A 14102-nucleotide genomic window follows, 5' to 3' on the forward strand; every position below is an offset into this window, starting at 1 on the left:
TAAAACATGACCTCCCTTTAGCAGATCCATGCTGTCCATCAAAGATTATACCATTGTTGTCAACCCAACTCTGGATCCTAGTTGTCACAAGCTTTTCCAACAACTTAACCACAACACCTGACACAGAGATAGGCCTATAGTTTGATGCTTGAGTTCGATCACCTCCTTTATGAAGTAGCACAATCTTGCCCTCCTTCCACTCTTTAGGAACTTGACCAAGTGCAAGACTCATATTAAAAAAATATGTCAAGGCAGGTGTCAACTCTCTGGCACATTCCTTCAGAATACGTGGCGATATATTATCAAGTCCCACAGCCTTATTTATATCTAGTTTACTCAACTCCCGAAATATCTCTTGCTCACTTACAGTCAGTCTCTCCTTCCCCATCATTAACTGCTCTCAATCTCTCCATGAAGTCACATTCACAAGATTGAAAGATCTTTATGAACTGCTCATTAAGTATCTCCACCACATTCTGCAACAGCTGTCTTTATACCATTTCCTCCAATCAATGTCATCCTTCCATAATCATTCTTTCTTTTGCTGGCTACATATCGAAAGAACTCCCTAGGATTCTTTTTGGCTTCATTAGCTAACTGCTGTTCATACCGCTCTTTAGCTACTCTCACCAACCAAGTCACCCTCCTTGCCTGGTTTTTGTAGACCTCATGAAATTGGTTACTTCCACTTCTCTTATGCTCCCTCCACAATGCCCTTTTTCTCTGTATTGCATGCTTAATCTCTTTATTCATCCATCTCACACCAACCTTATTTAACCTTCTCACCCGTGGAATACATTTAGACATTGCATCTACTAAATAGTTTTTGAAAATCCCCCAAGCTGCATTAATCTCTTTTCCAGCTAACTCCTCATTCTATGCTACACCTGCAAGTTGTCTCCTGAGCTCTTCATAATCACCTCCCCCTTGTAGTTCCACATATACCCTTTTTTCACAGATCTCCTTGCGCTGCTGGCAACCACCCAGGTAATCAACTCATGGTCACTTTCACCAATTGGTGGATGATTTGACACCTCATTTATAATTACATCCTCTGATGAGATGACCAAATCCAAGACCCTTAATCCTCATGTGCCCTCTGTTACATACTATCTGAGGTAGTTATCCCTCAAAAACTCAAGAAACTCATTTTCTTTACTTCCAGTTGCTATCTCTTCATTCCAGTCTATATTGCCATAATTAAAATCACCCATAATGATCACCCTTTTCTTATTTGCTTGGCTTATTTGACTATACATTTCACTATCACCACCATCCACATTACCAGGTCTATAACAACATCCCACCAAGTATTTGATTCTATTCACCTCTATCTCACACCATACTGCCTCAAAACCACTGGCCCTATTTCCCTCTTGCATCTCTACTTTGTATGAACATAACTCTTTCTCTATCATCAATAGCACTCCCCCTCCCTTTTTACCCCTTCTATCCTCATGAAACACATCCTACCTTTCCATCTCTATTCCTGTCAGGATGTCGTCCTCATCTAACCATGTCTCACTTATTCCGACAATCTTTGGGTGAACAGACGCAATTAATGCAACCATTTCATCCGCCTGTTTCTTATACTTCTAGCATTGGTATACAAACATAACAGCTCATTTCTGGATCTACAGCTAGTTCCACTGATACCACTCACTCGATGTAATCTCTCCATGCTGGACTGGGGCCATTTTCCTTTCTGCTTCTTCATTTTAGAACTCCTTGCTATTCCATCTGTTTCCTCTTGATCCCTGGTCATCCCATTTCTTTCCTGCCTACATATGCTCTCACCTCCTCTTGGAGCATCCACCTTTCTCACGCTGTGTACCCCTGTCCACCCTGAGCCTCCCCGTTTCCCTGCTCCTCTTGCACACCCATTCTCTCATTTTCTATACTCATACCACTCATTTCCCCATTCATATCCACTTCTTCAATCTCTCCTGTCTTACTCTCCTGCTCTTCCACATCACTCCCCTCTCAATCTGATTCATTCTGTCTATTCACTTCTCTACCTTCCAGCAGAAGTCTCTCCAAGCGATTCACACCATAGCCACTCAAATGCAGTCCATCGCTCGCATACAGCTCACTTCGTCCCTCAAACTCATTCCACACATAAACAAACTGTACTCCCATCTCCTCACACATTCCAGCCAGAATATCATTCATAATCCTTGCTCTCCACCTTATTTCTTATTCATCATCTATATGGATTACATCATGAAGGAAAGTGATATTAAAACTGATATCAAAATTCTAGATGGTATCTCTGCTTTTTACTTTATGCAGATAATGCCATACTTTTAAATAAATGCAGTACAAGTCTGCAAGATTCCCTGACTTCAGTTGAATTAACGCTGTAATAAATTTGATATGAAAATCAGATTTATTACAGAAAACATTGACTTCATCCTGAATGGAGAATCTATTTTATTTTTTTATCTTATTTTATTTTATTTTTTTATGTTGAGCTTATACACGAGAGGTTGGTTGATCAACCTATAGCATATTATTACCGTAGAAGGGTGGTCTGAAAAGTTCTCAGCCTTAACCATAGATGGCAACACTATGGGCAAGATTTTTTTTTTCTAAGTTGGTACATCAGTCATAAACATCCATGTGAAATTGCAAGTCAATCTATCAAGTAATTTATTTTATACAGCCGTCTGAAGCAAAAGAGTGTTGTCTGTATCTCTTGAAATGGATAAAATTGAGTTTCATGTGGTTATAAAATTCTTTGTAAAAGAAGGTTTAACGGCAAAAGAAATTCATTCGAAGTTCATAAAAGTTTATGGGTACTCTTCTCCTTTGTTTTTGACAATTAAGAAATGTGCTGCCGAGTTTAAACATGGCCGTACCAACCTTGAAGATGATCCATGTGAAGGACGTCCGAAAAGTGTAACAACACCAGTAATCATTGATCAAGTGCATGAATTATGATTGGATGACCGGAGAGTCAAAGTACATGAAATTGCTGAGACTATAGGCATTTCAAAAGAACATGTAGAATATATTTTGCATGAAGAATTGCAAATGAAAAAGCTTTGCGCAAGATGGATGCTGCTCTTGCTCACAGCAGATCAAAAACACACTCACATGAAAATCTCTGAACAGTTCTTGGAGCATTTTAACAAGAATAAAACTGATTTTGTGAGTCGATTTATTACTATGGATGACACTTGAATTCACCATTACACACCAGAATCCAAACAACAGTCTTTACAGTCAAAATATTGGACAGAAGCCGGTTGTTCAGCACCAAAGAAGACAAAGTCGGTTCCATCAGCAGGAAAGGTCATGGCATTGGTGTTCTGGGATGTAAAAGCATTTTGTTTATTAATCATCTTGAAAAGGGTAAAACAATAACTGGGGAATAACTGGAATATCTATTATTCCAATCTTTTAACCAGACTAGATGAAAAAATTCGTGAGAAAAGACTGGTTTGCAGAAGAAAAAAATCATCTTTCATCGGGACAATACACCTGCCCTCAAAAGTGTTTTGGCAATAGGAAAATTAAGGGATCTGCACTATGAATTGTTGGAACATCCCCCCTATTCCCCAGATTTGGCTCCCTCTGACTTCTATCTCTTCCCAAAAATAAAACTCTTCCTCACTGGTCAGTGTTTTTCTTCGAATCAAGAGGTGATTGCAGCTGTAGAGGGGTATTTTGCAGATCTTACTGAGTGCCACTACAGTGATGGGATAATGGTGCTGGAGCATCACTGGAATAAATGTATTAGTCTTAAGGGAGATTATGTTGAAAAATAAAAATAATTTTGAAATTATAAATTCTTTTTTCGTTGTTAGGCCAAGAACTTTTCAGACCACCCTCATATATGGGTAGTGGGTTGGGAAAGGAAGAAATTGTTTACATTTGATTTAAAAGACTGTATGTTGTATTCCTTGGGAAATATAACAGGAAAAAGACCGTTCCACAATACAGTAGTTGCAGGAATGAAGGAGGAAGAAAAGAAACCTGTTCTGTTGGTTTCAAGGTGCACTGTGAAGGAATGTTGAGCAGCAGCTGCGCATGTTCCAATGAACTTAGTACTAAACAGGGGAATTATTGATGCTATTTCAGATGAACATTTCCCATGGAAATATTTGTAGAATACACATAATGTGGAAAGCAGATGTCTGTGCAAAAATGGGAGGAGTGAGCTGGTAAGAGATGGGTGATTAATAAATCTGATTACTCTCCTCTGTATTGAGTCAAGCATTTTGAGAAAGCTTTTAGGGGCCCCACCCCATATGTGAGAACAGTATTCAATAGCTGGGTGGATTTGAAATCTGTATAAAGTTAACAGCTGTTCAGGGATGAAGTAATGTCTTGAGTGAAAGATAAATCCCAGTTTTTAGAAGCTGAGGATGAAATGGTTATGATGTTATTTTCCAGGCAGTCCAAAGACTCATCAGGGAAGGGCACCTACTCTATAACTCTGTCTCCACCATTCAATCCACCAACTACAATGAACTGCAACTACACCAACGCCATCTGCTGCCACCTACCACCACTAGTATTGTCACAGACAATCAGAAACATCCATGCCCATAGCAGGATTCGAACCCACAGCCTTTTGGCTGGAGAGCAGATATGCTAACCACTCGGCCAACTATGCCAGGAGAGGCTATGTCAGGATAATCCCAAGAAGAGAAATCTCAAATTATCTGGAAATTTGGATGTTGTCAAAAATAACACTGGGAGAAAATGGTTCTTTTTATGAGAGATAAGACAGAACTGAGTTTTATTAGCATTGAACTTGACAATGTTATCTAGGTCAACTCTACACAACTCAAGTGAGGTTTATCAAATGAAAGGGAGGAGTGCAATGTGCTGTTATCTGCAAAACTGTGTATTGGGTTGGAGGTCAGCTGAAGTAGGTCATTGATATATAGCAGGAAGAGGGTTGGTGAGAGGACAAAACCTTGTCCTCTCACCAATTTTTAATGAAGATGGCAAATTAAATATGAAGATAGATAACAGAATTAGCAAGCTGGTACAATAGTAAGCCAATTAGCTGAATAAATTTATATAGAATAAGAGAAAAATTAGTGAAAACACTAAACTAGCAATATACAATACAGTGTTCAATTTTACTTATTTATCTGACAGCTGAGTTAGAAATAAAGCACTTGATCAAAGGCCAGAGACCACAGATTAGGGAAAGTGAACAGATGGGATCAATAGCAAGACAATCAAGAGATATTATAATTTCTCATGATTGGCATCATCATCATCAGTAGACAGTCCATAGATATCATTATCATTAATCTTGACATTGTCTGACAGATCCACATAAATGGACCAAGAGCTGATATATGTACCCAAGCTATCAGGCCTTGATCTATTGCTAGTCAATCTGTACATAATGACATTGGGAAGGATTTGATGGAAGACATACAACTGTTTGCTGAAGATGGAAAGATAAGTAGGTAATTAGGGATGTGACTGGCATGAATCACTTGCAGAATGATTTGAATAAGCTGGAAAGGTGGACAAGTGAAAATTGATGTCGGCTCAGTGCTAGTAAATGTAAAGCTATTCACTTTAGTGTAATTATTATTATTATTACCCCAAGACCTCATGGAGTCAAAGACTCATCTGGGAGGTCTTTTTATCACACACGCATCATACCGAGCCTTAAACACTCTCAAACTCCTCGCAGACACCACACTCTCAGGCGAGGCATTCCAATCATTCACAACTCTGCCTCTCACTCCCCTACTCACACCCTCTTTATACAGTTTCCAGGGATGACCTCTGGTTCTCCCCTGATCTCCCACTATTCTCTGTAGAACTTCTCCACCATTGATCTTATAACAACCCCTTACCAACTTGTAGGTCTCTATCATATCTCCCCTCTTCCTTCTCTCCACCAGACTCTGCAAATTAGATCTTCTCAATCTTTCCTCATACTCAACATTCCAGAGGTCAGAAACTATCTTAGTCAGTCGCCTTTGGACCCTTTCCAACATCTATTCATCCTTCTGAAAACCCGGTGACCAAATCTGGGCACAATAGTCCATGTGTGACCTAATCAAAGCCTTATACAATGGAACAAGAATCTCCCTACTTCTACACGTCAGTGTCCTCCGCATCATTCCCAGAAGCCTTTGTGTTGTCTTCACAATTTTGGCGATGTGTCCCCTAAATTTTAGATCCTTATCCACTATCACACCCAGATCTCTTATTTCCTCTACTTCCATCAATATATTCTCACCAAGCATAAATTCTGCATCCTATCTTTGTTTTCCAAATTTTAAAACCTTACATTTTGCAACATTGAACTCACATCCCCATTTGCTTGCCCAATCTCTAAATTTATTCAAGTCTTCTTGCAAGGCCACAACAACTTCACTACTCTTTATGGTTTGTCCCAACTTTGCATCATCTGCAAACAACTGAATATCTCCATCCAAATCTTCGCCAATATCATTAATATACTGAAATATCCAATGGAATATGATATTGGTGAGGTCATTCTAGAAGAAACTGATCAGGCTAGGGATCTAGAAGTTTTAAAAGGAAGCTGAAGTTCAATTATCGTATATCAAAGAATGCAGATCCAACCCAGAAGATAATCACAATGCTGAAATGAATATTGACTTGTAAAGATAAGGAAGTCATTTTGCCTCATTATATAATACCTGGCAACAACTCTGCTTGGACTGTTGTGTGCTGATCTCATCTTTAACATCCTCCTCTTCTCTCTGTATAGTGGATAGGATGCAGAGGAGGATGTTAAAGATGATATTGGGATTGTGGACTGTAGAGTTGGATAGATTGAGAATGGGACTGCAGACAGGGAAAGAAGGATGACGGATGCAGATTTCTGAATATTGACTTGTAAGGAAATTTCATTTTATAGTGGGTAAGGACAGGAAGAGAGGGCATCCTTGGAAGGTGAATGAATGCAGTTAAGAAAAGGATGAGGGAAAGATATTTCTCTTGTAGAATAGTATGTGATTGAAATGGCTTACCTCTTGATGTGGTGAGTGCTAATAGTGTGATTGAATTCAAGAAAAGCTATGACACATGGTGTGAATGATATGCAGCCTCCTTCAATGAATCCCTGACTCCCTAGAGGATCTATAATAATAATAATAACTACATAGAGGATTAGAGTTGCATATCCATGTATTATGAGCTAGAGCTAGTACTTAACTTAGGCAAGCCACTATTTAGTAAATTTTAATTACAAAAAGGCACTTAATTATTTTTGCAGAGTATACAAATAATTATCAGTGATTCTCCATCCATCTTTGAAGTGTAACCAGAAATTTTGTTCTTAGAAATATTCTAAGATCAGAAAAGGTTAGCTGAGCATTAGGGGAAGTAATATTTATCTATTTTATTACATGCCATTAATTGTATCGAATTTCATATGACAAGATGTTCTAAAAAATATAATACAGCATGCAATTGAAAATTACTGTTCTGACATTTTGTAATGTAATTAATACATTTCTTGCATTTCTTTCTAATATTATTAAACAATGATTTCTCATTATTTATTTCAGAACCAGAACATGATTTATAAACAGCACAAGCTTTCACGCAAAAATTGCTTGAAATATATAATAAATAATAAATGAATAATAAATTAATTAGGCCCTAGTAGCCTAATTAATGCTACAGTAGGGTAATTAATCCATCTGCATAGTTTACTATGCCTATTAATTGTGTATCTTTTTTTTTTTAGTCAGTTTTTCTGTCCTTTGTGGGATTATGAATCCTACCACCTTTTTATGACATTGGCTAACTCAGCTTCAGTTGAAAAGCACATATTCACATCCTTCACATTTGAACCCAGATCCTTTCTTATCATTACTTAATGAGCTATTGAGCCTTTACTGTAGCCACTATATATTCAGTTAGCTAGTATATTAGTTCAGCCTATTATAAACAAGCTTCCCATATTATAATAAGTTTAATTAATCATATTAGATAGCCAGTTGATAGAGCTATATAAATATGTAATTCAAATTTCTTTAATATATATTGTAAAAGTAGATAATTATATTTATCAAAAACATTATTTTCTAAAAGCATTATTGCTTTGTTGTTTTAAATAATTTATTGATAAAACAAGAAAGAAGCAAAAAAAAAAAAAAAAGATGCATAAAATGTATCCTGTGTTAGGATACTCTTTTAATACTATAATAGTATAATACTATATCTTACCAAATGTTTAGGCAGTTAGGTCTGATTTAAAGGCTATATAGTGTTTAGTGGAACATTGCATTTTCTAAACACTATAAAATGTATAAAAACAGAAATTGATTTCTAAAAATATAAAAAAAAAAATAAAAAGGGAAAATATGATAAAGGTAATTTTTCTCCTTAGTTGGATGTCGTGTGGATGACCACTGTCCATATGACAAAGCATGCCTACAAGGCCGCTGTGTAAATCCTTGCCACAGACATGATAATGCATGTGGCTTTAGTGCTCTCTGTAGACCAGTTAATCACAAAGCTGATTGTTCTTGTCCTCCTGATCATAGTGGTGATCCAAGAATACGTTGTTCAGCTAAAATACAGTTCGAATGCACTGTCAATTCTGATTGTCCTCTTCAGGATCACATCTGTGAAAACCGTTTGTGTGTTCGTAAGTATACATCGCATACACTCTAATTTTTTTTTAATTATGTTCTTTGAAGATAATTTAATGGTTTATGTTGAATTAATGGTTTATATCATGTTGAATGGTAATTTAAAGTCATAATTTCAAAGGCAAACATCAGGTTGCTACTTGCCACAATGTCAGGCTTAATCAAATGCCTTGGAATATATCAAGAAGATTTGATCAAGATATGAAAAGATTTGATCTCCAAATCTTTTCATAGTCTGTGTCCAAAAGTGGGTAAGGCTAGCAAGAGGTCTGCTATAAAATAAGAATGGTGGAATCCATGTTGGTAGTCACTAATTAAGTGATGAGTCTCTGGGTTGTTGATGACCTTCTCCATCAGTTTTGAGAATATTGAGGTGATGGCAACTTATATCAACATTCCTCTCTGTATCTCTTTCTCAAATGTCTTGAAAAAATACCTCCATTTCTTTAATGCTAGAACCTTGTGTACAATCATCTGAATACATCTCATTATCAAATGTCTCATTTTGAAATCTTCATGCAATTATTTGAAATCACCTGTCATCATGATGTTTAAAGTTGAATTCTATTTCTGTTATGTATGGGATTTCTTCCCTGCTAGGATCTTGTATATAATCACCTGAATATATCTTATTATCAAATATCTCATTTTGAAATTTTCACACAATTATTTGAAATCACCTATCATTGAGATGTTTATTTTTAGAGTTGAATTGTATAGCTGCTCTATTTTTTTTTCACAATCAGTATTATCTGAATATAACACCTTACTGGAATGATAATATCAATAGAATAATCAAAAATGATGGCCTTTAAAGGACAAGATTCAGTAAGAACTAAAATAGTAATAGATAACAAGATTTTAGAATAGGTGAATTCATTTAACTACCTAGGATGTATGATTACATATGAAAATGAAAAAGATATAAATCCAAAAATTGCAAATATTTAAAAATAAGAGGTGTAATTAACTCTGTATTTAAACCAAACCTTGTACAAAAACAAACCAGACTAAAAGTATACAATACATTAACCCTACCTAGTCCTATTGTATGGAAGTGAAAAATCTGGGCAATAAACAAAAAGACAAACAAAGATTAATAACAGCTGAAATGAAGTTTATGAGAAAAACTGCAAAATTATACTCTATTTGATCACAAAAGAAATGAAGAAATTATGAAAGAATTAAACCAGGAATCAGTAATAGAAAAAATTTAAAAAAATAAACCCAAATGGATGGAACACGTTGAAAGAATGAAAACAGAAAGATTACCAAAACAAGCCTTAAATTACAAGCCATTAGGAAAAAGAAAACCAGGACATCCTCTTAAGAGATTCAATGATGACTTCTAAGGCCAGAACAGGCCACTCTAGCCCTAACTCCTTGATAGGCATAATAATGATGATAATGCCTTTCGGTTACTATTTATAAGTATCTCACCTGCTTTAGTTTCCTTCATCTTGTTGAACATTGATTACGTCATTTTGCAGTTTTCTGCTAACTCTTTTCCATTGATAATTTTTATGTTGATATTGCCTATTGTAAATACTGTTGCATTAGATGTTGTTCCAGTAGCTAATTATTATTATTATTATTACGGGCGACTCCATGGAGTCCTTAGACTCATCGAGGAAGCCCTAAACATCATGTCCACACAACTATACGACATTCTCACAGTATCTATCATACCTTGCCTTGAACTCACTCACTGTCATAGCACCCACAACAGACTCTGGCAGCTTATTCCACTCATTTACCACTCTAAAGGTAAAGAACCCAGCTCTAACACCCCTTCTAACCACACTCTTGCCCAGCTTCCATAGATGTCCCCTAGTTCTCCCACCACCAGTCCTGATCTCAAAAATATCCTCTGAATTAATCCTATAGAAACCCTTTAGCAATTTGAATGTCTCAATCATATCTCCCCTTTTCCGCCTATCAACTAATTTCTGCAACCCACAAATCTTCAACCTGTTCTCATATGGTTCATTCCATAGACCTGCTATCATCTTAGTCACTTGCCTCTGGATCCTCTCCACCTCCTCCCCATCAAGAAGGAACCTTGGTGACCAAATCTGGGCACAGTAGTCGAGATGAGGTCTTATCAAGGCTCGGTACAGAGGTACAATAACTTGCTTGTCTCTGCTTGTCAAGGTATTTTTCAACAACCAAGTGAGTTGATGAGCTGATTTAGCTACTTTACAATGTGCCCCCTAAACTTCATCTCCCTCTCCACCAACACTCCCAAGTCCCTTGCCTCATCAATCTCCTGGAGTATAGTTCCACCAATGTGGTATACTGCTGCTAATCTTTTCACTCCAAAATGCATAACCTTACATTTTGTCACATTAAATTGACATCCATTCTCCTTAGTCCAGAACTCCAATCTATCCAAGTCGTCCTGCAAGATTTTGACATCTTCTGCATTCACTATTGCCCTATCGAACTTTGCATCATCAGCAAACAAATGAACTGTTCCTCTTAGATCCTTCCCTATATCGTTAATGAACAAATTAAACAGCAGTGGTCCAAGAACAGAACCCTGCAGCACACCACTAGTCACAGGCTGTCTTTTGGACTCTACTCCTGAATAAACTACTCTTTGATATCTCTCCATCAACCACCCACCTATCCATCTCACCAACCCTATATCCATTCCCATATGTTGTAGTTTACGGATTAGAATTCCATGTGGTATCCTGTCAAATGCCTTTGCCAGGTCCAGCAGTATCACTGTAAACCCATTACCCTTATCCAGTTCAGCCGTCACCATGTTATAAAACTTGAGGAAGTTACTGAAGCATGATCTACCCTTCACAAAGCCATGCTGTCTCCCGTACAGTATATCATTTTTCATCAATCCATTCCTGTATTTTTTCCTTGACTACTTTCTCCAAGACCTTGACGACTCCTGATATGCTGATCGGTCGGTAATTTGCAACCATAGTCTTGGACCTCCTTTATGCAATGCAACTATTTTCCCCTCTTTCCACACCTTCGGGACTAAACCAGACCCGAGACTCAGATTAAAAAACACGGTCAAGGGCACTGATAATTCTTTAGCCGCTTCACGCAAGACCTGTGCTGGTATACCATCCAATCCCACAGATGTATTCACATTAAGGTTCTGTAATAGACTATTCACCTCCACTTCATTCATCACAATTCCCATATAAACTAATGGTTTCTTCATTTTTTCACCACCTGGATGATATACCTTTGCAAAGTGCTCGCTCAGTAACTCCACTATATCGACTGATTCAATGACCTCCTTACCATCGTCATTCCTTAAAATCATTTTGCCGTGTACATTTTTTTTCTTGCTTGCAGCATATTGAAAGAACTGTTTGGGATTCTCTTTAGCTTGCATAGCTAGTTTCCTTTCATATTTCACTATTTGCCCTGTTAACCTGACAAAAACAGCTGCAGCTTTGTCCAGACAGTGTACCACCCAGCACAACATTTGATCAAATTGTATCATCATATCCTTTCTTTTAAGCTTACACGGTGATCCAAATGCATTTTTGAAAATTACGGAGACAACTACTACTTATAAATTTTTATTTTTTTTTTCCCCACTAGAGGTCAGGCCAACAATTGTTGTAGCGGTTGGTCAGTAACTTTAACAAACCAGTTTGATTGTAGTGTAGCTTGTTTTCTGTGTATAGTTGTATGCTCCAGAAGATGACCTTGACATAAAGGTTGAAACATCAAATGTAGATTTTAGTTATATTAAACTAAAGTTTTTATTCAAACACGGTAGTTGTCTCCATAATTTTCAAAAACGTATCATCATATTTTTGTAGTTTAAGTAAATATATAAAATACAATTTGTTTGGCCAAGCCCATCCAAAATACTGGCCTATTCAGTATCTAGATGGATATCTGATACCACAAAAAGAGAACAAATGGTCATTGAGAATGAAGTTCTGGGACCTCTTAATATTTCTTGCAAGTATGTCAAAGTTAGATTCCAATTATCTAACTTTTACCCTTTATTAAGCGATGTTGTAGTTAGTTCATTATCTTTTCAAATAACAAATTTATATTTTGTTATTTGAAAATATCTGAAATGCACATATTTATTTTCTGGTTATTGTTTCTTGTTTTAGGCAACAAATTAATGTCTTCTTTCTTTCTCTCCCTTTTTTTTTTTTTAAATTAGTTTTTATAGGTTGTCGAAGTGACTCGGCATGTGATATCGGAAAAATATGTGAAAATGAGAAATGCATTGGTAAGTATGTAATTTTCTTGAACAAGTTGCCTGTTATTTTATAAGATACAAAATGTAAAGATTATTTATAGCAATTAAAATACTTTGAATGTTTATCTATATCATCCAAACCTCAGCATTAAGGTAATGTAATAAAATTATGTGCTAACATGTGAAAAAGCACGTGCTCATCGGACAACTCTTAGCATTGAATGTTAGCAAACATTAGTGACAAAAGGAATTGCCTTGGTGCATATTTGAAAAATGCTTGTGAACACTTTGCATATTGAGTAGTGCCAATTAACATGTATGGAAGTCATCCTTAAAGAAGATGGGAATTTCAGAGAGTGTAGTACTATGATGGGAGGAGCGGTATCTAAAATTATGTCATATCAAAATGCATCTAAGTATTTTCTTAGAAAAAGTTTGAATTTTTAAAATCAGAAATACAGCACTTGAACATATTTTAAAAAATCATGACATCATTAATGAAATTCAAAAAATATTTTTGAATCTAATGTGCTCATTATGAAAACTTCCAAGTACAATCAGAATCTAGAATTTCTAAATAAATTTATCTGGAAATTGTAAAAATTGTATTTCCATTTTTTTTTTTAAATTTGTGTTTGTGTATTTGTGAGTGGGGGAATCCAAAAGTTATAAAAAAAGATGAAATTTTTTAAGATTATTTCCAGTTAGTTGACTAGATTGTGCATAGCCAAGGAGTTACTGGATCAGCCTATCACATTTTTCATTACATCTGGCAATGCTTTGGTGGTATCAAAAAGTATATGCATTTTTTATTAGTTTTTTTTTATTGGTCCTGCTCTGAATGCACACAGCTGTAAAAATGTAACCCTTTGGTTATTTAAATAAATAATTTGTCTCGAGTAATTCAATTTTTTCTAAAATAATCATGTGAACATGGCCACTCAACTGACTACATTTTCTTTATAATTAGCCTCATGCAAAAGGTTGCAAAACCTTTGTGCATGAGGCTAATTATAGCACATTATAATTAGCCTCATTATTGCTGTATATGCATGTATATGAGGCAGAAGGGATTTAAGAAGAAAGAAGAATCTGTTGATATGTTTTTTTGAGCAAATGAAGGTCATAGTTCTTGCAGAAAATGGTGAGAAGAAAACTTCATAAAAACAGGGGTAGATGTAAAATAAAAGAGAAGGACAAGAAATTAGTTTGTTAGGTTGGGAGCTAGACATCAGATAAATGTAACAAGCAGTAATCCATGTGTTTACAGGTTTAAGGAA

General features: G+C 36.1%; 1 protein-coding gene across 1 annotated transcript in view; it reads left to right on the forward strand.

The window, feature by feature from the left end:
- Positions 1-14102, forward strand: part of LOC150101923 (uncharacterized) — a 1001066-nt gene that overhangs the window by 771310 nt on the left and 215654 nt on the right. Inside the window, exons 112-113 of the mRNA XM_090399931.1 lie at positions 8354-8614; positions 12784-12852. Coding sequence (XP_090256057.1) covers positions 8354-8614; positions 12784-12852 — 330 coding nt within the window. The remainder of the gene's footprint in view (positions 1-8353; positions 8615-12783; positions 12853-14102) is intronic.

The sequence above is a fragment of the Typopeltis vanoorti genome, chromosome 11, assembly GCF_054136105.1.
Source record: "Typopeltis vanoorti isolate ZY-2024b chromosome 11, IOZ_Tvanoo_1.0, whole genome shotgun sequence".
NCBI lineage: Eukaryota > Metazoa > Arthropoda > Arachnida > Uropygi > Thelyphonidae > Typopeltis > Typopeltis vanoorti.